General features: G+C 66.6%; 3 protein-coding genes across 10 annotated transcripts; 2 read left to right on the forward strand and 1 right to left on the reverse strand.

The window, feature by feature from the left end:
- Nucleotides 1-855: 855 nt before the first annotated feature.
- On the reverse strand, nt 856-3,249 carry LOC126651544 (tubulin alpha-1C chain-like). Its single transcript, XM_050337478.1, has 3 exons — nt 3,006-3,249; nt 2,766-2,914; nt 856-1,868 (listed from the first exon to the last, which is right to left on the reverse strand). Exons 1-3 carry the CDS (start codon nt 3,124-3,126, stop codon nt 894-896), a joined length of 1,245 nt encoding a protein of 414 aa, XP_050193435.1. The 5' UTR covers nt 3,127-3,249; the 3' UTR covers nt 856-893.
- A 5,219-nt stretch (nt 3,250-8,468) lies between these two features.
- Nucleotides 8,469-19,106, forward strand: LOC126651543 (tubulin alpha-1B chain). Of its 6 annotated transcripts, none has more exons than XM_050337477.1 (5): nt 8,510-8,612; nt 9,910-10,132; nt 10,225-10,373; nt 10,990-11,916; nt 18,896-19,106. In XM_050337477.1, exons 1-5 carry the CDS (start codon nt 8,610-8,612, stop codon nt 18,947-18,949), a joined length of 1,356 nt encoding a protein of 451 aa, XP_050193434.1. In that variant the 5' UTR covers nt 8,510-8,609; the 3' UTR covers nt 18,950-19,106. The 6 variants fall into 6 exon arrangements, with proteins under 6 accessions (XP_050193430.1, XP_050193434.1, XP_050193432.1 ...); XM_050337475.1 differs by having other exon boundaries at nt 10,990-11,670; nt 18,650-19,106; XM_050337476.1 differs by having other exon boundaries at nt 10,990-11,262; nt 18,242-19,106.
- Nucleotides 19,107-19,749: 643 nt separating this feature from the next.
- LMBR1L (limb development membrane protein 1 like) lies at nt 19,750-25,384 on the forward strand. 3 transcript variants are annotated; one of them, XM_050337453.1, is made up of 17 exons: nt 19,750-19,909; nt 21,394-21,478; nt 21,758-21,794; nt 21,945-22,084; nt 22,180-22,283; nt 22,353-22,479; nt 22,596-22,664; nt 22,797-22,870; nt 23,004-23,079; nt 23,191-23,274; nt 23,487-23,563; nt 23,646-23,723; nt 23,821-23,894; nt 24,000-24,090; nt 24,303-24,369; nt 24,458-24,619; nt 24,706-25,384. In XM_050337453.1, exons 1-17 carry the CDS (start codon nt 19,838-19,840, stop codon nt 24,762-24,764), a joined length of 1,476 nt encoding a protein of 491 aa, XP_050193410.1. In that variant the 5' UTR covers nt 19,750-19,837; the 3' UTR covers nt 24,765-25,384. The 3 variants fall into 3 exon arrangements, with proteins under 3 accessions (XP_050193410.1, XP_050193409.1, XP_050193408.1); XM_050337452.1 differs by lacking the exons at nt 22,353-22,479; nt 22,596-22,664; nt 22,797-22,870; XM_050337451.1 differs by lacking the exons at nt 22,353-22,479; nt 22,596-22,664; nt 22,797-22,870 and having other exon boundaries at nt 23,821-24,090.
- Nucleotides 25,385-27,654: the final 2,270 nt, after the last annotated feature.

A 27,654-nucleotide genomic window follows, 5' to 3' on the forward strand; every position in this document is an offset into this window, starting at 1 on the left:
GCAGGGTCCGGACACCCCCTCGGGATGCGGGTGGGTCCCGTCTCGAGGATGCAGCATCAGGTGTGGGGGGGAAGAGGGGCCGGAGGCGTCCGGGAGACACAGACCCCCGACTAGGGCAGAGGGAGCCCGTGGGGTCCCCCTCAGCTAGCATGGGCAGACTCCCCAGTTGGAAAGCAGGGAGGGGCCGGGGGCTGCAGGGCCCGGGCAGAGCCCCCATCTCAGCTGGGTGCCGGGATGCTCAGCACGCACGGAGGGCGGGCCGGTCCCTCCCCGTGGTGCCGGGGCAGCCGTGACTCGGCTCTGCAGGAGCCGCCATGTGCGGGCAGCGCTGGACAACGGGCTCTGCCCCCCCCGGCCCCCCTTTCCGGGCAGCGAGGGCGGCACTTACGGGAAAGGATCAGTGCCCTGTCCAGGGGCTGGGGGAGGGTCCCTCCCGCCCAGGACCCCCCTCCCAGCTCTGCAGAGCACCGCACTGAGAGTGGCTCTGTGCCAGGAGCAGCACAGCACCACGTCCAGCCCAGCCTGTCTGCACCAGGGCTGGGTCCTACCCGTGCACAGGGGTGTCCCTCCCACTTGGCAACCCCCAGGGACAGCAGAATGGGGAGGGGGCCATCAAGCCCTTGTGGCAAACAGCCCAGCGGGGCACTGCCAGCTCACAGCACAGGACCCAGCCAGGGACTCCCATCCCACACAACCCCCCAGTCCCCCCCCAGCACAGCCCCTGTGCCAGCTGGCAGCACAGCCAGGCAGCCAGCCCAGTCAGGGCTCCCCCTCCCCTGGGACGTCCCCCCCAGGTCACCACAAGGCAGATTGTCCCAGCACAAAGAACGAGGCAGGAGTGGAAATAGCCATTTTAATGAACAGCACCACAGTGTAACACAAGAGACAAGGCACTAGTATTCCGCCCCCTCATCATCACCCTCCATGCTGTCAGCCCCCACCTCTTCATAATCCTTCTCCAGGGCAGCCATATCCTCCCGGGCCTCCGAGAACTCCCCCTCCTCCATGCCCTCCCCCACGTACCAGTGCACGAACGCCCGCTTGGCGTACATCAGGTCAAACTTGTGGTCCAGGCGGGCCCAGGCCTCGGCGATGGCCGTGGTGTTGCTCAGCATGCACACGGCCCTCTGCACCTTGGCCAGGTCCCCCCCGGGCACCACCGTGGGCGGCTGGTAGTTGATGCCCACCTTGAAACCAGTGGGGCACCAGTCCACGAACTGGATGCTACGCTTGGTCTTGATGGTGGCGATGGCGGCGTTGACGTCCTTGGGCACCACGTCCCCGCGGTACAGCAGGCAGCACGCCATGTACTTGCCGTGCCGGGGGTCGCACTTCACCATCTGGTTGGCCGGCTCGAAGCAGGCGTTGGTGATCTCGGCCACCGAGAGCTGCTCGTGATAAGCCTTCTCGGCCGAGATGACGGGCGCGTAGGTGGCCAGCGGGAAGTGGATGCGCGGGTACGGCACCAGGTTGGTCTGGAACTCCGTCAGGTCGACGTTCAGGGCCCCATCGAAGCGCAGGGAGGCCGTGATGGAGGACACGACCTGACTGATGAGGCGGTTGAGGTTGGTGTAGGTGGGCCTCTCGATGTCCAGGTTGCGGCGGCAGATGTCGTAGATGGCCTCGTTGTCCACCATGAAGGCACAGTCGGAGTGCTCCAGGGTGGTGTGGGTGGTGAGGATGGAGTTGTAGGGCTCCACCACGGCCGTGGAGACCTGCGGGGCCGGGTAGATGGAGAACTCCAGCTTGGACTTCTTGCCATAGTCGACAGAGAGCCGCTCCATGAGCAGGGAGGTGAAGCCAGAGCCGGTGCCGCCCCCGAAGCTGTGGAACACCAGGAAGCCCTGCAGCCCTGTGCACTGGTCAGCCTGCAAGAAGGGAAAAGGAAAACAAGACCAAACCATCAGTAATTCTGAATTTAAGCTGCTACCAAGTTGCTCAGGATGGCAAATATTCACCCCAGGATCTCAGGCCTCTGGGGCACCTGCCCTAGTGCCCCAGCTCTGCTCCCAGCTACAGGCCCTCAGAGAATGGGATCCCCTTCCCACAGGGACTGGGGGATGCGCAGGAGAGATAAGGTGTAGGGGCAGGTTTATTCCAGGCAGCAGATGTTGCTCCTTCCTCTCTGTGGTCTCACGAGGATATTTTGGGGGGGTCCCAGCAGCAGAGCAGGAGCCACCAGGATGGAGGACAAGGTGGCCGTGACCTCATCTGCTGGATACAGACTCATGATGAATCCCCCAACTCATGCGAGAGACCCCAGTGGGGTCCAGAGGGGCTTCATCCCCTCTTCCTCCCCAGTGTGGGTGCAGCAGGAGCCACCATCCCACAGGAGCCCACGGGCAGCCAGCTCAGCCTTTGATGTCCCGGGAGCTCCCGGAGCGGAGCCGGCGGTGCAGCAGGTCCAGCCAGACCTGGCACCAGCCCCAGCGTGGGAACCAGAGCTTCAAAGGGCTTGGGCAGCCACACCAGTCCAACCAGTGCTGAACCAGCACCCAAACCATCTGGGCTACCCCCCTCGCCCCGGGCATGGGGCTTCCCATCCTCGTCCCTTTGGAGAGGTTTAGCACCAGGCAGGGACAGGGAGACAGCCCAGACCTGCCCCCCGCACCCAGTGCCAGCCAGTCCATCCTGTGCCAGCTCAACCCTCCGCTTCAAAGTGCTGATGGACTGAGAAGGACATGCCCAGGGACACCTGGGGCTTCCTTTTGTCTCCACACTCCTGCAGGGATGGAGCCACCCTGCAAGACCCCACGGCCCCTCACCAGCTTGCGGATGCGGTCGAGGACCAGGTCGATGATCTCCTTCCCGATGGTGTAGTGCCCACGGGCGTAGTTGTTGGCCGCATCCTCCTTGCCCGTGATCAGCTGCTCGGGGTGGAAGAGCTGCCGGTACACCCCCATCCGCACTTCATCTGTGTGGAGAACCCCAGGCCCATCAGCACCCGGTGCCTGCTCCCACCGCCCACCCACTGCCCCCACCCAGTGCCCCCTGCACCCCCTCACCGATCACCGTGGGCTCCAGGTCCACGAAGACGGCCCGGGGCACGTGCTTGCCGGCCCCCGTCTCACTGAAGAAGGTGTTGAAGGAGTCGTCCCCCCCGCCGATGGTCTTGTCGCTGGGCATCTGCCCGTCGGGCTGGATGCCGTGCTCCAGGCAGTACAGCTCCCAGCAGGCATTGCCGATCTGCACGCCCGCTTGGCCCACGTGGATGGAGATGCACTCGCGCTGTGGGGGCACACGGGAACGGGTCACCCCCTCTGGCCCCTCTTTGTGCCCCCCCAGCACCCCCCGGGCTGGCACCGAGCTGGGAAGGGCTCATCCCTAGGGCTGGATGGGGCCAGATCCATTTCCACTCCCCTCTGCCCACGGCTCACATGGACACAGGGACACTTTTAGCCCCTTCCCCAGTTTGGGGGTACCCCTAGACCCCGGAGAATGGGGAGCCCCCTTTACCCTACCAGCCCTTGCACAACCTGGGCTGCCCCTGTCCCACCACAGCCCCGACCCTGAAACCAGCTCCGCTCGGGACAGGAGCGAACTCCAGCAACTGGGAAAAGTTTTCCCGGAGCGGCCGCTCCTGGCTGTGCCCGGGCCATGGGGAGGGGGGGCTGCCAACCCTGCCATGACTCCCTCCCACGCGCGCTCCCGACGAGGAGAGCCGGGAGAGGGAGGCAGGGGGGGCCCCAGCACCCCCACGTCCCGTCGGGGCAGGCTCCTCTCCCGAGGGGGAGTTGAGGATGTGCCCGGGATCTGCGTGGGAGTCCAGGACACGCGGTACAGACCGGCGGCTGGCAGGGAGCCCGCGGGGGAGGGTCGGCACAGCCCGGGGGGGGTTGGAGCACCCAAGGCAGCGACCCCCGGCCCGGGGGGGGTGAGGGGGGGGGCTTCAAGTCTCCGGAGGGGCACACGGAGCACCCTCCCCCCACCTCCACCTCAAGTCCTGCAAGTTCTCGGCAGCCCCACAGAGTGTCCTGAACACGCGAGGAGCCCACACCCCCCCTCCACGTGCTGTCCTGGACACGGGGGGACCCGATCTGGCACCCCCACCCCTCAGCCCCGGGGGTCCCGTGCCCCCTCACTCACCATGGCCGCTCACTGCCCGAACCGTTACGCAGCCGTCGAGGAGGAAGACGGGGGTCTCTGGGGGGACCCCCCGAGTTATACCCCGAGGGGCGGGGACGAGGGGGGCGGGGACAAGGGGGCGGGGCATTAAGTACCTCGCCCCACCCCCCGGACTCACGCGGGGCGTTGGTCACGCTCCCTCCGCCCCGCCTCGGTTCCGACTGGACGGTTCGAATTTGGGTGGGCGGTGACGTCAGCGGAGTGGAATGTGGGCTCGGGAGGCTGGGCTGGACTGGGAAGGGGCGTGACCGTGTTTGAGTGGGCGGGGTGATGGGTGGGGAAGAGGCGGGGATAGAGGGGCGGAGGATTGGGGGCTTCTGAAGGGGGCCGGATGAGACTGGGGGTCAGAAGGGTGGGAGGGCATTAGGGGCAGCGGGGCCGCGGGAGCACGGCAATGAGGGGGTTTAGGGGGGCTTTAGGGGGGTTTTAGGGGTAGGAGGTCTTTGTGTCTTGGGGCGGGGGGTCAGCCGGTGGTAGGAGGGGTCCTTGCATCCCCCGGCCGCAGCCGCAGGCTCCGCATCTGCCCAGGGGGCGCCCCGGCCCTGCCCGGACTGGGTCCACGGGGGTCCGGGGAGTCTCTGTCCGCGTCCCTGTCTCCATCCTGGTCCCGGAGCCGTTCCCGTGGGAAGCCCCGCGGGCTCCCGCCGCGCCGGCTCCTGCGCCCGCCGCCGCCCTGTTCCCTGCCAGCCCCGGGGCTGCTCCCCGGGGGAACCCACGCGGGGCAGTTCCTGTGGGGCAGGACGGACGGGGCGGGGGGGGCACCCCGCGCTCACCCCCGAGGGGCAGTGCCCTGTCCCACCCTGGGATGGGATGGGATGGGATGGGGCGGGTCCGGGTCCCGTTCCCAAGGCCAGAGAAGGGTTTGGGGACAGGATGGGGACACGGGGGCGGCTTCGAGAGAATCACAGACCTCCCCAGTCCCTGGGCACCCCCGGGGTGTCCCCCGACTCCGTGGGCACATCCTCGGTGCTGGCACCCGCCCAGGGCCGGCGTGGCCGCTGCCCCCGCGACACCCACTCCTTGAGCCACCGATGCCAACGGAGCCCCCCCGAGCCCCCACCACGTCGGTCCGTGGCCCTGCTGGCGGTGCTTTTGCTTTTGGGGGGGCCGGGCAGAGCAGGAGCCCCCCCGGCAGCGGGGTCTCTCCCACCTCACCCACTCCCCCCTCCTCCACCCCGCTCCTTTATTCCCGGCTTTGCCGCAATGCGGAGCCGCCCCGCACGCGGGCGGTGCCGCAGCCCCCTCCCCACGGGCATCGCGCCCACAGCCCCCCGCACCCCACGGCAGCCCCTCCTGCAGCCCTGCCTTGCTCCCCCGTACCCCCCAGTGACCCCGCGCCTGAGCCTCCCTTTGTTTGGGGCTCCCGCAGCGCCCCGAGGGAGCGGGAGGGGCTGCGGGAGGGGGGGCACGGGCACCCAGGCTGCGGGGACACCCGTGACACCCCCCTGCTCCCTCCCAAGGGGATGGGGTCACCCGCTGCCACCAGCACTGGGGTTGGGGGTCTCTCGCCCTGCCCTTCGTGGAGGGGGTGCAGGCAAGGGTGGGTGTCACCACCTCGGGGGGGCACCTCCCTGTCCCTCCATCCCCTCAGTCCTACCCTGACCCAGCCAGGGGGGGCAAGCAGGGTCCCCCCACCGTACCAGGGCCTCACCCAGCCCCCGGAGCAGAGCTGCCCCCCCGAGCTGCCCTGTCTCTCCGTCTGAATGAACCTGTCACATCGACGGTGGCAGAAGACGGACAGACAGACAGACAGAGCCGAGCTCTGAAGGAAATCAGGCTAAAAATAGCAGCAGACAGTGTCTGGGATGTTGCCCCTGAGCCACGATGGCCCCTGATGGAGCTGGGACCCCCCAGTCCCCGAGGACAGCGTGTCCTGGTCAGGGGGTTCGAGGTCACCACTTTGGGACCCTCAGGAAGGGCCCAGGCTGGGGGAGGCTGGGAATCTCGGCTGTGCCACGGGCAGGAGTCCAGCAGCTGGGAAATCAGCCCATGCATGACGAGAGCCTGGCTTTGGGAGCCCCCGAGATGCCCAGCCCTGGGGGGGCAGCCATGGGGGCTCTGTGCAGTCAGGGGGGGGCTCGGTGTGACCGAGGGCCTGCCTTGCCTGGTGGTGATGGGGGGGTGGATATGGCAGGGGGGAGGGAGAAGGACAGCAACCGTCACCAGGAGCCACCACGTTGCTACCAACAGTCAACAGAGCACGGGAGGATGGGAAGGACTTGGGGGGGGGAGCTGGGAGCTGGGCCAGACCCCTCCACACCAGCACACGTTGGGCTGGATATCGGGGGTGTCTACCCTGTCAGGGTGCAGTGGGGTGGGCACTGGGGACCCCCAGGGCCCGTGTGCCCCCCTCAGCACAGCACAGCGATCGGGCACTGGGGGTCCTGGGGATGGTGCCCCCCCATCACACCCAGGCCAGGCAGTGGTGGGACCCCAGCCCCACGTGCTGCACACCCCACTGCCAGGCCCCAGGGTGGATGCTGGGGAAGGGGGATGAGGGGGGGGTGTCCCAGCCTGTCTCCTGGCAACCAGTCTCCTGGCAACCCCACCGGTTGCCTGGCAGCGCTTGGTGTGGGGACGTGTGGCCTTCCATACCCAAGGAGACTGGAGGGGGCTGGGGGGCACCAGTGGGACCCCAGCATCCCTAATCACCCAGGGGGGCTGAGTCACTCACTGCCCCACGAGGCACCCCCTGCCCACAGCCTGGGGGGTGGGATGTGTGGGGACCCTCCTTAGCTTGGAGAGGGGTCCCCGAGGTGGGGGCTGCTGTGAGCCCCCAAAACCCCCAGCCTTGGGGTCACTTGGGAGACCCTGGGTATGCCCTGCCAGGCTCCACACTGGTGCTGAGAGCCTGGGGAACAAAGGCAGGAGGTATTTCCCACGCAGGAGCGGATCCACAGTGGGGCCAGGGCTGGGGGATGAGCTGCTTCTGGGTAAAGGTCCCCCAAAACGCCCATTTCCTCGGGGACCAGCCTGGTGAAAGACAAATCTCCCCGTTTTCCTCCGCTTGGAGCTGCCGGGGCCGCCCAGTCCTTTGTTCTGGTGGGCGATGCCCAAATCCCAGCCCTTCTTTGTCTGCAGCCCTGCAGCCGCAGCAGCACCCCGAAAACACGGCACCAGCAGGGATGTGGGGCTGGCAGTGGGGGCGTGGGGCTGGCAGCGGGAACGTGGGAACCTGGAGCTGCACAGAAATCTGCACAATGTGGGAAACACACAAAAAATGTGATTTCTCAGCAGGGAGGGGGTGTTCTGGCAGCTCCACCTGCAGCAGCTGGGGACACGTGCGTGGTGTGGGGTCACCCCTCTGCAGGCACTGAGCCCCCCACAGCCCTCCTGCCTCGGGGGGATGACCCCCAGCACCCACCCACAGCTTCTGTGGGCTTTGGAGGGAAAAAGAGGAGGTGGGACCCCCCCAAGGAGGGGGAACCCCCAGGGCTGTGGGGCTGGTGGCCTGAGGGGCTGTGCAGGGGCTGCAGCAGATGGAGGGGTGGCCGGGGGACGCATGTCCCGGTGTCCCAGCTGTGTCCCAACCACCAGCTGCCACAGAGCAGCTGCCGCTCCACCCAAGCCCTCAGCCCAAAACAGCGCTGGGGGCTTTGTCCCCTGCGTCCCTCTGCTGTTCCAGCCCCCCCGGCCCTTCTTGTCCCCAGCTGCCCGAGGGGATGATGCTTTGTCCCCCCGCTTGGGCCCCGCGGGGCCGGTTCCCACTGCCCGAGCAGACAAAGAAGCGCTGGGAGGGCTGGGCACGGCCGGGAAAGGGCCGGGACAGGCACTGGGCCACGGCAGGGCTGTGCCTGGGAACCAGGGCACTGTGGCACGGCCAGGGATGGGGACAGTGTCCCTGAGGATGGGGACCGGGGCGTGGCTGGGGACGGGGAACAACAGGATGGTGGGGGACAGGGATCAGGGTGTGGCCGAGGATAACTGGGAGCCGGCGCAGTGGCCAGACAAGGGGACACGGTGGCATCCCCGGGGATGGGGACCAGGGCGTGGTCCTGCCCGGTGTAACGGGAGCCGCGGTCGGTGCGGGCTCAGCCCCGGGGCCGAGAGCAGGATGGGAGCAGGGACGGGATCATGAACAACAGCGGGACATGGGGGATGGGGACCGGGGGGGATTGGGACCAGGGCGTGACCGGAGGCTCGGCCAAGACCGCCGACCGGAACGCGGCAGGGAAGGGGCCAAGGACACAGCCGAGGCCCCGCGGGCGGCGGGCGGGAGCCAGCGGCGGGGCCGGGCCGTGGCCGCCGCAGCCCCCGGGGCCCCCCCCCGCACCACCCGGCCTTTGTCTGTGGCTGCGGGGGGGCATTACCTCATCCCGGGCGCCCAATGGCCGCCGTCACCCCCCTCGTCCCCGCCGCCCGCCCCGCTCCGCCCCGCCCCGCCGCCGCTATAAAGCTCCGTACCGAGCCCCGCGCTCTGTCGCGCCTCTTACATCGACCGCCTCAGCGTCGGGCTGTGAGACCACCCCGGACCGACCGCCGCCATGGTGAGGGGGGCGCGGGGGGGGCCCGGTACCGCCCTTGTCCCCCGACCCTATTCCCACGGTCCCTATTTCCTCAGTCCCGTCGTTGTCCCTCGTTCCCATCCCCGCCGGTCCCATCCCCCCTGGACCCGTCGTTTTCCCCGGTCCCCATCCCCACCCTCCCGTCATTGTTCCCATCTCCGGGTCCCATCCCCCGGGTCCCCGTCCCGCCGCTGTCCCCGGTCCCTAAGCGCCTTGGTCTCCATTTCCCCGGTCTCGTCTTTCCCTCCCCCTTCCCTCCCCTCCCCCGCACGGGATGAATCTCCGGCTCTGGGTCTGATCACGCACCGGGCGTGGCTCCCGTTACACCGCGTCAAACGGGTCGCCCAGGACCCCAATCCGAGTGTGGCTCCCGTTAAATGGCTCTGGAAAGGTCTTTCTCCCTGCCCTGAGCCCGCACCGGGCGTGGCTCCCGTTAAACCGGGCAGGATGGAACCCCCGGGACTCAGCACTGAGCTTCGATCGGGCGTGGCTCCCGTTAAACCAGCCAGGATGGGGCCCTAGCGCTGATCCCCGGTACCGCACCGGGCGTGGCTCCCGTTAAACCGGACAGGATGGGACCCTGGGGCTGAGCCCCTACTGGGCGTGGCACCGTTTGGACGGGACAGGATCGGGCCCTTCTCTCGGTACCGAGCCTCCGTCCTTCACTGGGCGTGGCTCCCGTTAAACCGGACAGGACAGACACCCATCCCCCCCGTGCTGAGCCCTGACTCTGTGCAGGGCGTGGCCCCCGTTTAACGGGGTAGAACGGGTCCCCCGGTAAGGAATGGCCCCCACCGGTGCTGAGCACGTCATCCCGCACCGGACGATGACACACGGCAGGATGGGGCCCCTCCAGTTCAGCACTGGGCGTGGCCCTGGTTGAACTGGGACCGGGTGGGCAGGAGGCGTCTCCACTGCTGAGCCCCATGAGACGCTGTTGGGTCTCACCAGAGCAGGGTGGGGCAGGATGGGACCCTCAGGGCTCCCTGTCCCAGCCTGGGTGCTCCGAGCAAGATGAACCCCAAGCGCTGAGCTCCCCATCCTCCAGCAGGCACGGGAATATGGGGTGGTGGTCGGTAACAGGATGGGACCCCTGGAGCTGAGCACCCCCTGCACTGGGTGCACCCCCAGACCCAGATCAGTGGGTGTGTCTGGGCAGGATGTGGCCCCATCCAGCCCTAGGGACGAGCCCTTCCCAGCTCGGTGCCAGCCCTGGGGGGTGCTGGGGGGGCACAAAGAGGGGCCAGAGAGGGTGACCCATTCCCGTGTGTCCCCGCAGCGCGAGTGCATCTCCATCCACGTGGGCCAAGCGGGTGTGCAGATCGGCAATGCCTGCTGGGAGCTGTACTGCCTGGAGCACGGCATCCAGCCCGACGGGCAGATGCCCAGCGACAAGACCATCGGCGGGGGGGACGACTCCTTCAACACCTTCTTCAGCGAGACGGGGGCCGGCAAGCACGTGCCCCGGGCCGTCTTCGTGGACCTGGAGCCCACGGTGATCGGTGAGGGGGCGCGGGGGGCACCGGGCGAGGGCAGTGGGTGGGTGGTGGGAGCAGGCACCGGGTGCTGACAGGGCCTGGGGCTCTCCCCACAGATGAGGTGCGCACAGGGACGTACCGGCAGCTCTTCCACCCCGAGCAGCTGATCACGGGCAAGGAGGATGCAGCCAACAACTACGCCCGCGGGCACTACACCATCGGGAAGGAGATCATCGACCTGGTCCTCGACCGCATCCGCAAGCTGGTGAGGGGGGCTCAGGGGGTGCAGGTGGCGAGCGAGGACAAAGCCTCCGTTCTGTCTCACCCTCCCCTCCCGACTTGCCGGGCTGGGTTTAGATTTAATTTATTAATTAATGTTAATCCTGTTGTGCAGTGGCTACCATTGGCCGGCAGCGGGACGCGGCGCAGCTGGCGCTGGAGCCGCTCCACAGCCCCGGGCGCCGCCGGTGCTGAGCTCGGCAATTCCCTCTTTGTTCCCACTTGGCTCCTGCCGCGGCCGAGTCCAGCTGCGTGCGGTGGAGACTGGCGGCCCCGAGCCGGTCCCTCCCAAAGCCATGTGGCCATGCCGTGCCTCAGTGCCCAAACTTGTCCCTGTTCTGCTGCTGAGCTGGTGGCACCCACTGCCCTGTGAGGTGCCTCTGACCCACCCTGGGGGCCAAGGGCCTTTCCTGAGGGATTCACCATGAGTCAGTGCCCGACAGATGGACTCAGGGCCACCCTGTCACCCGTCCTGGTGGCTCCTGCTCTGCACTGGGAAACCCCCCAGATGTCCTTGAGAGGCCACAGAGAGGAAGGAGCAACTTCTGCTGCCCAGAATAAACATGCCATCTCTTCCCCCCCGCCTTTGTCTCTTCTTGCAGGCTGACCAGTGCACAGGGCTGCAGGGCTTCCTGGTGTTCCACAGCTTCGGGGGTGGCACCGGCTCTGGCTTCACTTCCCTGCTCATGGAGCGGCTCTCTGTCGACTATGGCAAGAAGTCCAAGCTGGAGTTCTCCATCTACCCGGCCCCGCAGGTCTCCACGGCCGTGGTGGAGCCCTACAACTCCATCCTCACCACCCACACCACCCTGGAGCACTCCGACTGTGCCTTCATGGTGGACAACGAGGCCATCTACGACATCTGCCGCCGCAACCTGGACATCGAGAGGCCCACCTACACCAACCTCAACAGGTTGATAGGCCAGATCGTGTCCTCCATCACAGCCTCCCTGCGCTTTGATGGGGCCCTGAATGTCGACCTGACGGAGTTCCAGACCAACCTGGTGCCGTACCCGCGCATCCACTTCCCGCTGGCCACCTACGCGCCCGTCATCTCGGCCGAGAAGGCTTATCACGAGCAGCTCTCGGTGGCCGAGATCACCAACGCCTGCTTCGAGCCGGCCAACCAGATGGTGAAGTGCGACCCCCGGCACGGCAAGTACATGGCGTGCTGCCTGCTGTACCGCGGGGACGTGGTGCCCAAGGACGTCAACGCCGCCATCGCCACCATCAAGACCAAGCGCACCATCCAGTTCGTGGACTGGTGCCCCACGGGTTTCAAGGTGGGCATCAACTACCAGCCACCCACGGTGGTGCCCGGGGGGGACCTGGCCAAGGTGCAGAGGGCCGTGTGCATGCTGAGCAACACCACGGCCATCGCCGAGGCCTGGGCCCGCCTGGACCACAAGTTTGACCTGATGTACGCCAAGCGGGCGTTCGTGCACTGGTACGTGGGGGAGGGCATGGAGGAGGGGGAGTTCTCGGAGGCCCGGGAGGATATGGCTGCCCTGGAGAAGGATTACGAGGAGGTGGGGGTGGATTCTGTGGAAGGGGAGGGAGAGGAGGAAGGGGAGGAATACTAAACTCTCAAGGGTGCTGCTCGAACAGGGAACATGAATTAGTTGAGGACCCCGCGGGGTCTGTAGCCGTGTGTGCGCCGCGATCTGTCCTGTCAATGGTCTGTGCTTCAATGGAAAAGTCTGTGACGGACCCACCCGTCCTCTCCCGTGGGTCTGAATAAAAAGCATTCCCTGGCTCTGGTGTCTTCGCTCCCTGAGGTGATGTCCCTGCCTGGCTTTGCACACTGTCCCCAAAAGCACATGACACTGCCCCGGGGTCCCTCACCGCGCCTGGGTGGGGTCTCCACCCTGTCCCTGAGCGTGTGTTGGGGGTTGTGGTGAGCCTGGCACCCTGCAGCCCCCACAAACTGGTCCTGCCAAACCTGTGCTGCCCAAACTGGTCCTACCTCCCCGTCTGGCTGGGCATTTCCCCCCCATACCCCAAGGGTGGAGGGAGTGGGGGGGTGGCAGTTGGGTTTCCTTAGGGCGAGGAGCCAAGTGAGCACACTGGGGTGGGTTTAACTCCTGGGGGAAGCTGGGGATCTGTAAAACCCCTCCCACATTGGCAGAAGCCTTTTGTGTCTCTCCTGCCCGGGCAGGGGAGGGGCTGCATTGCCCCTGGAGAAGGGTGGGGCGTCCTCCTTACCATGGGTGGGAGCCCTGGGGATGAGGGGGGTCCCTTCTTCTTGCTGGGGGTCCAGGGATGCACGAGGCTCCCCCCAACCCCTCCTCTGATGTGTCCTGAAATCCTTCTGGCTCTTCTTGCAGGGATGAGGAGGGGGCTGGGTTGGCCTCAGTCATTTTGGGGGAGGGGGAATCTGGCAGTAGCTCCTCCCCAGGCCGGGAGAGCCTCCTCACCCTCCCCTCTGCTGCTGCCTCGTGGCTCTGCTCAGAGATAAATAATGGAGGGGAAGTTGAACACGCAGTGAAACTTGAGCAGATGCTGCAGTGAGGGGGTGGGGTGAGGGACCCCTGGGACCCCCATTTGCGTGGTGCATCCCCCCCACCCCCGTGGGCTGCACTATGAGCTCAGAAACGCTTGTTAGGCCCAGAGCAGCGCCTGGACCGAGCTCTTCTTGAGCTTCTCAGCAACACTGTCCATTCCTAGGAACTTATGTTTTCTAAGCGAGCCCCTGGATTTTAAGGAACAGCCTTGGGAACTGATATTTCCTACCGGAGAGCAACCCAAGTGCAATAACATTTCTGTGACCAAACTTTCCCAGGAAGTTCCTGACCCCGGTCAGGGCCAGGATGGAAAATCACAATGACTAAAAGCCAACTCTCGCAATGTTGTAACCAGTGAGTCCTGACTGAGACCCTGGGGGTTCACCTGGAGCCCAGCAGGATGTGACCAGCGTCTCCTTTAGGATGCCTCTGGGAGCTGGCAAACTGAACTCGAGCTGGATTTTTCACAGCTATTTACACCTGTACAGGTTTGTGTGTGCGTGAGGGTGAATATTCCAAAGCAAATGTCCGAGGAATGTTGCTCTCACGTTGTTAAATACGTCAGACTTGTAAGTAAAATAGACCCGTGAGTTACTGTTGTGCTTAGAGTAAATTCTATATAGTGTTTTGTTAAATTATTTAAATTAAGCTGTGGGTTAAGTTTAAGTGCTGTTAAGCCTTTAGGCTTCCACACTGGTCAAGTCCAGGGCTCAGTTTGGCAATGGGGGTGGGGGGATCCACTCTGCCCCTTGTGACTCAGCAGGAGTCTCTTTTTCCTTTTCATCCTTATCTTTCTTTTATCCATCCCCAGCCTTCACTGAGGTCAATTTTTTTTTGTTTTATTTTGCTTTTAGGTTGATTGATTTTCGATTTCAGCACAATTTTTCCTCGTGTGCTGTCACCATCGAGTGAGTCACAGAGGGAAGTTGCCAGTGAATTTTGTCGCACTTTCACTTTAACATTCCACCAGCTTTTGCCGGTGATTATCTGAGCGGCCCAAAACACTGGCTGTGACACCATTCCAGGGGTGATGCGATGAGCAGGGAGCGTGGAAGGGGGATGGTGGCGAGGGGGACGTGATCCCCCGCCCTTCCCGGAACACCCACGCCACAAACAACACCGATGAGCAGGGCTGGGAGCGGCTCTTCCTGGAGGAGACGCCACGTTGGCATCGCAGGGGGAGCCGAGCGGACCCCCGGGCGCCATCGGGGACCCCCGTGCCGAGAGCGGGGTGGGAGCCCGGAGCGGCCAGGCCGAGGCGGGGGGGGCACAGCCCTTTCCTCGCCGGGAAGGGGAGCGGCGGTGCCGGCCACGCGGCCGGGGAGGCAAATGGCGAGAGCCACGTCAGCGCTGCGGCTGCGGCCGATGTGCCGCAACACCCACGGCTGGGGGTGACCCCGGCGTGGGGGGACTCCGCTGGGCGGGGGGCGATGCAGATGTCCCCCCCTCCCCCGCCCCGGCCCAGCAGCGTGCGCTGCCGAAGGGGCCGCTGGGTTTTCCGCAAAGCTCTTGGCAAAACAGGAAGGCGGATTATTGGGAGCAAATAGCTCCGGGGATTAGATGGAGGGGGGGTGGCTCCCCCTCGGCTCCCCCCTTATTACCGCCTCGTCCCCCGGTGCTCCCTGCGGCCTCACAGCCGGGCAGGGAAGTGCTCCGAGCCGGGGGTACACGGTGGGACCGCAGCACATCCCCCCCTCTTTCATGGGCATCGCGGTGGCCCCCGGGGCAGGTGGGGGGCCTGCCTGGCTGGGGAGGGGGGACCACAAGGGGAAGGGGGTCCCGATGCTGCGGACACGGCTGAGATGAAGCCCACCCTGTAAATACGGTTGTCCCCCCGCCCAAGTGCAGACCGAGCAGGGGGACCAGAGCCCCCCATCGCAGGGGTGCAGATGGGCTGAGGGGGTGCTCAGAGGTGCGGATGGGCTGGGAGGGGTGCTGAGTGGTACAGATGGGCTGGGGGGCTCGGGATGGGGGCCCCCCGGGCCGCAGATGGGCTGGGAGGGACCCCTGGGTTGCGGATGAGCCCGGGCGGGGAGGGGGTGCCTGGGCAGTGCAGATGGGGCAGGAGGGGGGATCCGTCCGCAGAAGCCGATTAACGGCCTGGGGACGGGAAAGGGACGGGGGGGACACACCGGGCGCGGCAGCACGTGCCGCCCCCCCCCACCATGTCGCAGTTTTCCTCCGCAGCGGAGCTGCACTGAGAGGGAGGGGCGGAGGAGGGGGGAGGGCGGGGATGGCCGTGCCCCCCTCCTCCCTCCGCGGCCAACGCAGTGAAGGGGGGGGGCTGAGGACCGCAGGAAGGTCAGATCCCCCCCGGTACCCCCCACCTCCCGTATCTGGAGCCCCTCGCCAGCCCAGGGTGGGGATGGGGGGGGGCTGCACCCCACGGGGGGGCCCCCCAAAGCCCCGCAGCGGGGAGGAGGTGGAGCGCACCACTCGCCTCAGCCAATCGGCTGCAGGAGAGCGCTGATGGGCGGGCACAGCGGCCAATGGGGACGCGGGGCGGGGGCGCTCGCCCGCCCCCCCGGGCCGGTATATAGGGGGGCGCCCGGGGGCGGCGGCAGCTGGTACTTGCGTCGATTCTTTGCTTGTCGGGACGAGTAACCGAGCCACCATGGTGAGGGGGGGGGCTGGCCACAGCGGGGGTCCCGGACGATCGGGGAGGAAGGGCTAGAGCTGGGGGCGCGGGGATTGGGGAGAAATGGGCGGGGGTGGGGGAAGAAGGATGAATGAGTGGCGGGGGAGACACTTGGAAGGACGGGAAATTGGGGTGGGGGGATATAGGAGCGGGGGACAGGCTTGGAAGGCACGGCGCGGGCTGGGGGTACAGCAGGAGCGGTGGGTGGGCACGGCAGGGGCTGGGGAGGGTAGAGAAGGGGCTGGGGGGGCTCCAGGCAGAGGCAGAGGGTGCCGCCTCTGCTGGGGGGGAGCGCCCCTCGGTGGGTTACAGCACCCCGGGAGGGGGGCAATGCAGCACCTCCGGGGTGGTCGCACGTGGTCCCCGGTAGCCCCCCGGTGGGGGCGGGGCCAGCCCGACCGTTACCGTTCCCGCGCGCGGGAAGGCGCGCGGCGGGGGCACAGCCCCGCCCCTCGCCGGGGGCACAGCCCCGCCCCTCCCCGCGTCCTCACCCCCCCCCCCAAGTCCAGCCCTGAACCCCCTCCCCAGACATCACCGCTCCCTGCGTGAGCCCCTGCTGTCCCCGAGAACCCGGCCCGGTGGGGCTGATCCTGCCCGGTGACTCCTGGGGGGGCTTCCGCCGCCACTGCCCGGCCCGGATTCCCTCCCCTCCCCACTCAAACCCAGGTTTTCCCCCACCCGAGCGGGAGGCACGCGCGGAGCAGGTGGTGCGGGGCGGGAGCGGCCGGGAATGTGCGGGACCCCCCGGGGGTGACGCCATCGGCCCATCCCCGCGGTTTCAGGTCAGCTGGCGCAGTCCCGGCCCCGCGGCTGCCCTTGACTTCCTCCTCCTCCTCCTCCTCCCCAGCCTCGCCCTGCCCGGGCTGCCGGGCTGGAAAATGTCCTCCCTAGGCGCCATTTGGGAGCAGATGGAGGCAACTGCGGGGTGTCGAGACCCCCAGTGCTGTACCCACTTGTGGCTCCAATCTGTTCCCAAACAGGGGGGCCCCCTACACCTTTCTCCTCGGCTCCTGGGTGGCCCCAGTGCTGCTGGGTTTGGGGTGACATTGGGGCACAACGGAGGTTTGGGGAGGCTGAGCTTGGCCCCTCGTGTGATATCTCCAACCCCCAGAGCTGAGCACCCCCTGCACTGGGTGCACCCCCAGACCCAGAGCAGTGGGTGTGTCTGGGCAGGATGTGGCCCCATCCAGCCCTAGGGACGAGCCCTTCCCAGCTCGGTGCCAGCCCTGGGGGGTGCTGGGGGGGCACAAAGAGGGGCCAGAGGGGGTGACCCGTTCCCGTGTGCCCCCGCAGCGCGAGTGCATCTCCATCCACGTGGGCCAAGCGGGCGTGCAGATCGGCAATGCCTGCTGGGAGCTGTACTGCCTGGAGCACGGCATCCAGCCCGACGGGCAGATGCCCAGCGACAAGACCATCGGCGGGGGGGACGACTCCTTCAACACCTTCTTCAGCGAGACGGGGGCCGGCAAGCACGTGCCCCGGGCTGTCTTCGTGGACCTGGAGCCCACGGTGATCGGTGAGGGGGCGCAGGGGGCACTGGGCGAGGGCGGTGGGTGGGTGGTGGGAGCGGGCACCGGGTGCTGACGGGGCCTGGGGCTCTCCCCACAGATGAGGTGCGCACAGGGACGTACCGGCAGCTCTTCCACCCCGAGCAGCTGATCACGGGCAAGGAGGATGCGGCCAACAACTACGCCCGTGGGCACTACACCATCGGGAAGGAGATCATCGACCTGGTCCTCGACCGCATCCGCAAGCTGGTGAGCAGCCCATGGGGGTGGTCCCCATTCAGGTGGGGATCTGGGGACAAAAGGAAGCCCCAGGTGTCCCTGCGTGGGTCCTCAGCCCATCAGCAGTTTTTGTTGCAGAGGGTGGGACTGCCTGAAGAGGGACCTGCTGCCCTCGCAGTGGGCCGTGGATGGCTCAGGCTGTGCCTCTGGGGTCTGGATGTGTTTATGGGTCTTGTGTCACCTTGCACCAGGTCATGGCTCCCTGCGGGGTCTGGGGTGTGCATCCTTTAAGTCAAGATCAGGACCAGCTCCTTTCCTGCCCTTCACCTTTGGGTCACTTCTGTCCCTGGGAAAACCTTATTTCATCCCTTTTTTAAGGTCATGTGAGGTTTTTCGCTGATCTGCACTCTGATCCTTCTTGACCAACTGCTTATGAGCAGCTGTGCCAAGTGTTTAACTCTTGCTGGGTCAGCTCTTGTGGATTCTCCCTTCCCCCAAGCAGAGTGCCAGGGTTGCAACAGGAAAAAGCTGTGTTCCCAAATCCCTGTTGGAAGAGACCCCTTTCCCTGGGAGCTGGTCATGACAAATCACAGGGCACTGTGGCTGGAAGCAGAGCCTGAGATCTGGAGAGAATGTTTGCCATCCTGGGCAACTCAGTAGCAGCTGAAATCCAGAATTACTGATGGTTTGGTCTTGTTTTCCCTTCTTGCAGGCTGACCAGTGCACAGGGCTGCAGGGCTTCCTGGTGTTCCACAGCTTCGGGGGTGGCACCGGCTCCGGCTTCACCTCCCTGCTCATGGAGCGACTCTCTGTCGACTATGGCAAGAAGTCCAAGCTGGAGTTCTCCATCTACCCGGCCCCTCAGGTCTCCACAGCCGTGGTGGAGCCCTACAACTCCATCCTCACCACCCACACCACCCTGGAGCACTCCGACTGTGCCTTCATGGTGGACAACGAGGCCATCTACGACATCTGCCGCCGCAACCTGGACATCGAGAGGCCCACCTACACCAACCTCAACCGCCTCATCAGCCAGATCGTGTCCTCCATCACGGCCTCCCTGCGCTTCGATGGGGCCCTGAACGTCGACCTGACGGAGTTCCAGACCAACCTGGTGCCGTACCCGCGCATCCACTTCCCGCTGGCCACCTACGCGCCCGTCATCTCGGCCGAGAAGGCTTATCACGAGCAGCTCTCGGTGGCCGAGATCACCAACGCCTGCTTCGAGCCGGCCAACCAGATGGTGAAGTGCGACCCCCGGCACGGCAAGTACATGGCGTGCTGCCTGCTGTACCGCGGGGACGTGGTGCCCAAGGACGTCAACGCCGCCATCGCCACCATCAAGACCAAGCGTAGCATCCAGTTCGTGGACTGGTGCCCCACGGGTTTCAAGGTGGGCATCAACTACCAGCCGCCCACGGTGGTGCCCGGGGGGGACCTGGCCAAGGTGCAGAGGGCCGTGTGCATGCTGAGCAACACCACGGCCATCGCCGAGGCCTGGGCCCGCCTGGACCACAAGTTTGACCTGATGTACGCCAAGCGGGCGTTCGTGCACTGGTACGTGGGGGAGGGCATGGAGGAGGGGGAGTTCTCGGAGGCCCGGGAGGATATGGCTGCCCTGGAGAAGGATTATGAAGAGGTGGGGGTGGATTCTGTGGAAGGGGAGGGAGAGGAGGAAGGGGAGGAATACTAAACGTTGGGTTCCTTCTGTCGCTGTCGCATGTTCACAAAATGTCCGCTTCAAACACTTGAGCTTCCTTGTGCACTGGGTGCGTTTTGGGGTGTGCTGTCCTTTCTGATGTGATCATGCAGATTTTCCATGTGTCTGTGAATAAAAGGCTTTAAGAGAAGCTCCACTGTGTCGGATACAAACCCTCTGTGTCAGCGCCTGCTCTCGCCTGGGCTGGCTGGCCCCGTCCCATGGGAACAGACTGTCCCTATTGTCTGTGCCCAGTGAAGCGGCTGGCATGGCATTGCTCCTGCTGGAGCTGGCACTGGGCAGCCTTTTGCCTTCTCTTCTTCCTGGGGGGTGAAGCCCCCTTAGTACTGGGTGCTACAGGTTTGGGGTCACCCTGGGTGTTGCTGGGCTCCTCTTTGAGGAGGGGTTGCCCTCCCCTGCCCTGCCCGGTGCCCCCAGCGCTGGCAAGCCCTGCCCTTCCCCCACGGGCCCCTGCGGGATTAACCTGCCCGGGATTAGCCGTGTCCCGGGATCAGCTCCATCCCTGCGTTAATCCCGGGGGGTTTCTCTGGGGCCGCCGCCCCGTGGGAGCGGCCGGCGGGCGCTCAGCCAATCAGCGCGCTGCGCACCGCCCGCCGACCAATGAGCGGCGCCTCATTCAAGGCCCGGAGCCAATGGGCGGCAGGGGGCGGGGCCGGCGGGGCCCGTTCATGCCGGGGGAGCGGATACTTTGTAGCGGGGCCCGGCGGGGGGCGGGGCCGAGGGGGCGGGGCCGGACCCGGCGGGCTCCGAGCGGCGCTTCCCGGTGACACCGGAGAGCCTGTCCGGGAGCGGCGGCACCGGAGAGCCTGTCCCGGAGCGGCCCGCAGCAGCCCCGCCCGGCCCGGCCATGCTGGCCGCAGTATGGCCCCTCTGGAGCAGGACGCGTTGGCCGTGCGGGAGCAGCTCTTCCACGAGAGGGTCCGCGAATGCATCGTGAGTGCCCCCGGGGGTGGCGGTGACGGGCGGTGGGAGGGGGAAGGGGCCCGGCGTAGTGGGGAGGGGTCTGGGAGCTCGCAACCCCCCGCGGGAGGGACGGGATCCCCGGCGGCCGCTGTGGGGCCCGGCTGTGGTGGTGCCCACGCCCGGTCCTTATCGGTGACAGGGCCACGGTGGCTGCGTGTGCCCCACAGATAGCGGGGTCCCGAGGCTGAGCCCGGCTGAGCCCTTGCCTCGAACCCTCTGCCAGCCCCAGCAGTCCCGGCTGGGGTCCTGCCATGCTGGAGGGGCCGGGAGTGCTGATGTCAGAGCCAGGCCAGCCCCGTGCCAGGCTCCTGGCTCTGTTCCTGTCCCCAGCAGCTCAGTGTCAGTGGGAAGGGGCCCTACAGGGCCACCCAACCCTTGGGCCCTGGTGAGGGAGGCAGATGGGTCTGCTTCTCTGTTCCTGCTGCTGCAGGCTCAGGGGTGATGATGACCTGGGTGTCCTGATCCTGGCATCACCCTGCAGGGTGACCAGGGGAGACTGTGACCAGTAGTGCCAGGGCCATCTTGCCACAGCCAAATTCAGTGCCTACAGAGAGGATGTGGTGGCCCAAGCCCAACATCCCTGCTCTGGGACTCCCAGACCTCTGTCCTGGGGAGCCACATCTCACCAGGAGCCCCTCGCTCAGCACGGCCAGTGCAGAGCCCACTCAGCTTGACTCCACTGCGAGCAGGAGGTGCTGGGGGTCCCTCAGCCAGGCAGAGCATTGTGCTTTGGGGTACAACCCATGGCAGGAGGGGACCTGTGATCTGAGCCCCTTTGCTGGCTGGAAGCAGGAGCAGAGGGACCCGCTGGCCGCTGCCCTTCTGGTGGGGGCCAGGGCTGGGCCAGTTCTGGGGGCAGATCCTGGGGACCCCCAGCCTGCCGAGTCCCCCCAGGCCAGGCAGGAGGGAGGTGCCTTTGCCCCTCCTGTGCCAAGGTGGAGGGTTAGGGCGACCTTTCCCCGCCCTGCCGCGTCCCCGGCGGGATGAAAGGTCGCCGTGTTCCCTGAACATCATCTGCTCCGGCGTGACCTCGGCGCTCCGGGGGCGGGAGGGACACCAAGCTGGCCTTGGTGCCTCATTCAAGGCTGTTCCCGCGGCTCTGCCGGGTGCCGGTGCCAGCAGAGCGAGGGCTGTGGGATCGGGCGCTTCAGGGGTGTCCCACGGGGTGTCATCTCCAGCTCTGCCAGCACAGGCTGACCCAGAGCTGCTGCAAGAGTCCTCAGCTCCTCTGGCCTGGCTGCTGTGGCAGTCTGTGGGCACCTATGGGTGAGCCCTGGGCGCAGCCCCTGTGCGTGGACGGGGCTGAGCACACAGGTGGGGTGTAACCAGGGCCAGGAGTGGAAAAATAAATAGGGTGGAGCTGATGGGCCCTGGGGCATCGCCCAGGGTAGGAGCTGGAGTAGGAGCGCTCCCCTCTGGGTCTGCCTGTGCTTCCCATGCTCCTCTGCCCGCAGATCTGTGCCCTGCTCTTCGCCAGCCTCTACATCCTCTGCCACTTCATCATAACCCACTTCAAGAAGCACACGGACTTCACAGCAGGTAGGAGCTACCAGAGCTGGGCAGCCCTTGGCAGCCACGTTCGGCCTCTCCAGGGTTGTTTCCCCATCACTTCCAGCCTCTCCAGGCCCTCCCCAGCCTGGGTTTCCGTGACACCCGTGCCTGCAGGGCACCCACCAGCTGCCCCAGGGGAGAGCAGAGCCCAGTTCCCCAGGAGGGTTTCTGTTCAGAGCAGAGGGAGGTTGGGGAGGGGGCAGGGAGTGATGTTCCAGGCAGCCCTGCCTCCCCCAGCCCCTCGGTTTGGGATTTTGTCCCCTGCAGTGCACGATGACGAGGATGCTGCTGTCAACAGGATTGCGTAAGTTCCTGCCTGTCCTTTCCCTGAAACTCGGCCTCTTCCTCAGCCGGGACACCGTGTCCCATGGGTGCTGCTGACGCTGGGGGGCACAGCTGGGCTGTGACACCCACAGGGGCCCTGACCTGGAGGTGACACTCGTCCCTCTGGCAGGCTGGGGCTCTGCACCTTCACCCTGGCCGTGGCACTGGGTGCCGTCCTCCTCCTGCCCTTCTCCATCATCAGCAACGAGGTGCTGCTCTCCTTCCCCCACAACTACTACATCCAGTGGCTCAGCGGCTCCCTTGTCCATGGTGGGTGCATGGGGTGACCCTGTGAGTGCCTCGAGGGCTCTGGGTCAGGCTTCCCCCATCCCTGGAACTCACCCCATGCTGTTCCCCCTCCCCAGGCCTCTGGAACTTGGTCTTCCTCTTCTCCAATCTGTCCCTCGTCTTCCTCATGCCCTTTGCCTACTTCTTCACCGAGTCAGAGGGGTTTGCAGGATCCAAGAAGGTGGGTGGTCCTGCAGGTGTTCCCCCTGTGCCCCCCATCCCTGGCTCCCCACTAACCCCACTCTCGCAGGGCATCATGGCCAGGGTGTACGAGACGTCGGTGGTGCTGCTGCTGCTGACGCTGCTGGTGCTGGGCATGGTCTGGGTGGCCTCTGCCATCGTGGGCAACGATGCTGCCAGTCGCCAGTCGCTCTACGGTGGGTGCTGCTGGGGTGCCCTGGGCTCTCCCAGCTCTGGCAGGGCAGGATCAGGCCCTGGCACTGAATGGGACGGGGTGCCTGGTGCCCCTGGCCTGATCCTGCCGTCTCCACAGACCTCTGGGAATATTATCTGCCCTACCTCTACTCCTGCATCTCCCTCTTTGGTGTGCTACTTCTGCTCTGTAAGTCGCTGGATGCCCCCCGAGGTGCCCCGGCCTCAGTGGCCCATCCTGTGCTGGCTGTGGGTCCCCTGGGGGTGCTGGGAGGGGTTGGATGCTGGGGCACCCCCTGTTCAGCCTCTCCTCCCACCACAGTGTGCACCCCCTTCGGCCTCTCCACCATGTTCACCGTCACGGGGAAGCTGCTGGTGAAACCGCTGGGTAAGGAGGTGTCCCCTCCCTGATCCCGCTGCTCCAGCCTGGCTGTGACAGTCCCCAGGGCTGCCTGTTCTCCCACCCTGGGCATGGGGAGCCATTCGTGCCCCCTCACTGGCTGCTCACAGGCTCCTCACCCACTCCCAGCTCCTGGAAGACCTGGACGAGCAGTTGAGCTGCACGAGGTTTGAGGAGGCCGCTGTGTCCCGCAGGATCCGCTCTGGTGGGTGCCCAGCAGGGGAAGGGGGAGCTCAGGGTGGATTGGGGGTCCCTGTGCCCCACCACATGTGAGCCCTCAGCCCCTCTGAGCCCCTGGGTGTGTCCTCCCTGGCAGGCAAAGCTTCCTGCTGGCTGAACCTGGACGTGGAGCTGCTGCAGGAGCAGTTCTTTGCCATCCGCAGCAAGAGGCTCAAGTTGGGTGAGGAGCCTGGGGGGATGACTGGGATACCTGGGTTCCCTCCAGCCTGGCACTGGGGGCACAGGGTTCCTGGCAGCCTGTGCTCCATGGAGGGAGGTACATGGGAAATGGGGTGGGGGCTGTTACCCCCTGTCCTGGCACGTTGGGACCCCTCAGTCTGCTGCCCTGCGCTGGGGGCTGTGCTCCCCTCTCACCTGGGCACGTCCCCCCAGAGCTGCGGCACCGAGCATCGCCCTGGCAGAGGAACCTGGGCTACCCCCTGGCCATGCTGGGCCTCCTGGCGCTGACGGTGAGTGGCCCTGGGCACCCAGGGGAGCTGGGAGTCACCCCTGTCCCCTCCACTGCCCTCACTCCCTCCCTGCTCCTCCCAGGGCATTTCTGTGCTCATCGTCTGCTTCCACGTCCTGGAGCTGCTGCTGGACGATGCCGCGATGCCACGGGGCATCCAGGTACCCGGCAGGGCGATGGCACAGAGGGGGGTTGTGTCCCTCATTGGTCTGGGGACTCTTCCCCCCTAACCAGTCCTCTCCTCTCCTCTCCACACAGGATGCGTCCCTGGGCCAGGTCTCCTTCTCCATCTTTGGTTCCTTCGGAGCTGCCCTGCAGGTTGTCCTCATCTTGTATCCTTCAGACAGGCTCTTGTGTCCCCAGCGACGTCCCTTTTGTCCCCAGCACAGTCCCCAGGGCCATCCCACCCCTGTTTTCCTCCTTAACACCCCCCACAGCTACCTGATGGTCTCCTCTGTCGTGGGCTTCTACAGCTCCCCCCTCTTCACCCGGCTGCTCCCGGAGCGGAGGGACACTCCCCTCACCAAGGTGGGAGCTCCAGGCTGGGGCTGGGGGGCTCCTGGGCCCCCTTGATGTGCAGGATCCCCAGTCCCCACAGCGCACCGTGTGGTACCCCCAGGCGAGGGGACAAAGCTGGGAAGGACCCAGGTGGTTCTCCAACATTTGGAGAGCCCCTTCCCCAGCCTGGGGGGGTCCCTGCGGCAGCACTGCCCCCCACAAACCCTCCTTCCTCTCCTCAGATCATCGGGAACTGTGTGTCCCTGCTGGTGCTCAGCTCGGCACTGCCCGTGTTCTCCAGGACCCTGGGTGAGCCCTGGAGGGAGCAGGGTGACCCTGGGATGGGGGTGTCCCCAGGGTCGGGGTGCCCTGACCGGTGTCCCCCACCCCCGTGCAGGGATCACCCGTTTTGACCTCCTGGGGGATTTTGGCCGCTTCAACTGGCTGGGGAACTTCTACATTGTCTTCCTCTACAACATGGGCTTCGCGGGGCTCACCACGCTGTGCCTGGTGAAAAGGGTCTCCTGGGCCGTCCAGGCCGAGCTCATCCGCGCCTTCGGTGAGGGAGGGGCTGTGGGGACACGGGAGATGGGTGCTGGGGTGTCCCCTGTGCCACCCCAGCTCTCACACCCTCCCTCTGCCCAGGTCTGCACAAGCTGCCGCTGCCTGTGACGTGTCGCCGGCCCCTCGTCAAGTCCTGCTAAGGCGGGGGGACACCCGGGGACCACGCTGTCCCCAGGACAGTGACGTGGCCCCCCAGCCATGGTGGCCCCCCAGCCACAGAGGTGGCACTGGTGGCACCTGGTGCTTCAGGGACATTGGGGCCACTCAGGGAGAACCAAGACCCCATGGCGGGGGGGACACCCCCCAGCTCTATCTCAGCCTGTTGCGCTACTGAGCCTTGGCCTTGAGCCACGTCCCTGTCACCCTCCCCCCCGGGGTGCAGGGTGCCCCCGAGGCTGTGCTGGCTGCAGCCCCCCCATCCTGTTTACATACCTCATGCAAGAGTAGCAGGGCCAGCCCCCGACCCCCCCTGGGCTGCTCCCTGGGGTCTGGTTGGGTTTTAAATGTCCCCCCACCCCGGGGACTGTCCTGACACTATGGGGGCTGCCCCAGCCCCCTGCCCATGGTCACTCCACACCCCGTCCCCATGTCACTCTGGGGCTGCAGGGGGGCACTGGTTGTCCCCCACCCACCCTGAGGCCTTTGGGGTCCCTAATAGGGGGGGCCTGGGGTGCAGAGAACAAGCCCCTCTCTCTGGCAGCTTGGTGTGATGAGTCTGTTGGTTCTCTGTTACCACAGAACTTGTTTGGAGCAATAAATAGTGTCTCTTTTTTATATAAAAATATCTGAATCTGGGGTTTTATTCCCCCCCAAGGGCAGGGCTGAGTATGGGGGGGGCAGGGGCGAGGTGTCCCTACCCGGGGGGTCACAATGCTGCCCTCCCCTTCCCTGGGGGCCGTAATTAACCCTCTTCCTGCCTGGGGTTAATGAGGTTTTTCCAGGCAGGGCCATAGGTGAGGGCAACTCCCTGCCCGCTGCCCAGGCTGAGGAACCCCCAGGGTGTTGGGGGGCTCTGGGCTGCTTCGGGGTACGGGCAGGGGGGCTCAGCTACCCCCAGTGCGGGGCACAGGGTGAGCTCCAGCCCCTGGGATGGGGGGGTCGTGCAGCCAGAGCGGAAACTGCCCTGAGAGCTGGCCCCCCACCCATCCTGCTCCAGCTGGGGCCGAGCCAGGCCGACCCCCCCATGGCGGGGGTGGGGGGCCCGGGCCCCCCCTCAGCCCCCCCCGGCTGGGGCTGAGCAGGAAGCTCAGGAAACCTGGTTTATATTGCAGGAAATGAGGCCATCGGTGCCCGCGATTTCCCCGCAATCTGCTCCCCTCCCAGTCACCCCGGGCTGGCACCGGGGCTGCGGGGGGGGGGGCCGGGACCCCCTTGACCCGCCCCCAACGCTCCAACGCCCCGCTGCTGCCTCCTGCCCTCGCCGAGGGCCCCGGCACCCTTGGGTGCTTCGCTGGCAGCTCTGGGGGTGCTGGGCGGGGGGACACGGCCCCAGCCCCGGGGGCAGCCCGGTCCCGGGGGTGTCCCGTTTCTGGAGGCACCGGTGTGCCCGTTGGAGCCCGTGGCAGCCCCGGAGCAGCCCGGTCCCAGCCTCGAGGGTGCCTCCATCCCTGCCGGAGCCCAGTCCCGGTCTCGGGGTGCGCCGGCCCCGGGCCGCGGAGGGGCCTGGGCAGGGCAGCCCGGCGGGGGCGGCCCCGGGGGATGTGGCCGCCGCTGCCGCCGCTCCCGGGGGCCGGGTCCGAGGCGGGGCCCGACGGGGCTGCCCAGCGCCGGAGCCGAGCGGCCGCGGTGGGGGCAGCCCGGCCGGGGCGGCTGCGGGCGGCGCACGGTGCCGACCGGCACCCAGGGCAGCCGGTACCGGGGACTGGGCCAGGAGCGGGGACCGGGACCGGGGGTCAGACCGAGCAGAGGGCACGGGGGTAGCTCCAGGGAGCGGGTCCCGGGAGCGGGGTTGTGCCAAGGGGACGGAGCAGGTGCCGATACCGGCGGCGCAGCGTTAGGATAACCCGTGTCCTCGGTGCCAGGGGTAGCGGGAGAAGAGGGATCGAGACGGGGAGAGGGGCGTCCCCGGTCCAGACAGGCGGTGACAGGAGAGGGGAAAAGTCCCAGGACCAGAATCGCGGCGTTAGGACCGGGATAAGGCGGGGTCACGGTACCGGAGCGCAGCGCGGGGAGTGGGGAGAGGAGCCGGTGCTGGAGCGTGGGATTCAGACGGGAAGGGGGAGTGGGATCGGGGAGCGAGGTCAGGTCCCAGTGACGGTCCCGGGGCATCACCAGGAGCCAGGTGCCCGGTGCCAGTCCCGGGGCAGTGGCCGGAGGGAAGTGTTGGTGTCCGGCGCCGGTGCCCGGTACGAGGGTTTCCCCCGCGGCTCGGGTTGTGTCGGGGACACCCCGGGACCGAGGTGCAGGCGAGGGGGTGCTGGGCCCGTGGGCACGGAATCGGTGGCGGGGGTGCTATCCCGGTGCCCGGGCGCTGCGCCCCGAGTGGGTGGCGGTACCGGCGGGAGGGTGCGGGGGGGTGTCAGTCGTCCCGGGTGGCCGCGGATCCCACAGCCACGACGGGACCGTGGGTGTGAGAAGGAAACGGCGCCGACCCGCCCCTGGCACCGCGACCCTCTAAAAGCCCCGGGGCCGCCACACCGGGACCATGCCCGCCCCGGCCGCCCGTGCCCCCGGCGACTGAGCGGGGCCCGCGGAGGCAGCGGGGCCCGGCGGGCGGGATGCCCCGGTGGAGGCCGCTCGCCCTCGTCCTGCTCGGGCTCGCCGCCTGCCTGCTGGCCGCGCCGGTGCTGGGCTGTGGCCCGGGCCGGGGCCCGGTGGGGCGGCGGCGGCTGGGGCGGCGGCAGCTCTCGCCGCTGCTCTACAAGCAGTTCGTGCCCAACGTGCCCGAGCAGACGCTGGGGGCGAGCGGGAAGGCGGAGGGCAAAGTGCTGCGGGGCTCGGAGCGCTTCAGGGACCTGGTGCCCAACTACAACCCCGACATCATCTTCAAGGACGAGGAGAACACGGGGGCGGATCGGCTCATGACCGAGG

This window comes from Myiozetetes cayanensis, unplaced genomic scaffold (genome assembly GCF_022539395.1).
Source record: "Myiozetetes cayanensis isolate MyiCay16 unplaced genomic scaffold, myiCay2020 scf66, whole genome shotgun sequence".
Lineage (NCBI taxonomy): Eukaryota > Metazoa > Chordata > Aves > Passeriformes > Tyrannidae > Myiozetetes > Myiozetetes cayanensis.

Coding starts and splice junctions, on each gene's coding strand:
- LOC126651544 (XM_050337478.1), bottom strand. CDS start 3,126: ATGCCCAGCGACAAGACCATCGGCGGGGGGGACGACTCCTTCAACACC. Junction 2,915..3,005: donor CCTGGAGCCCACGGTGATCG/GTGAGGGGGTGC, acceptor TTCTCCACACAG/ATGAAGTGCGGATGGGGGTG. Junction 1,869..2,765: donor TCGACCGCATCCGCAAGCTG/GTGAGGGGCCGT, acceptor CCCTTCTTGCAG/GCTGACCAGTGCACAGGGCT.
- LOC126651543 (XM_050337473.1), top strand. Junction 17,046..17,137: donor CCTGGAGCCCACGGTGATCG/GTGAGGGGGCGC, acceptor CTCTCCCCACAG/ATGAGGTGCGCACAGGGACG. Junction 17,287..17,968: donor TCGACCGCATCCGCAAGCTG/GTGAGCAGCCCA, acceptor CCCTTCTTGCAG/GCTGACCAGTGCACAGGGCT.
- LMBR1L (XM_050337453.1), top strand. CDS start 19,838: ATGGCCCCTCTGGAGCAGGACGCGTTGGCCGTGCGGGAGCAGCTCTTC. Junction 19,910..21,393: donor AGAGGGTCCGCGAATGCATC/GTGAGTGCCCCC, acceptor CTCTGCCCGCAG/ATCTGTGCCCTGCTCTTCGC. Junction 22,665..22,796: donor TGGTGTGCTACTTCTGCTCT/GTAAGTCGCTGG, acceptor CTCCCACCACAG/TGTGCACCCCCTTCGGCCTC.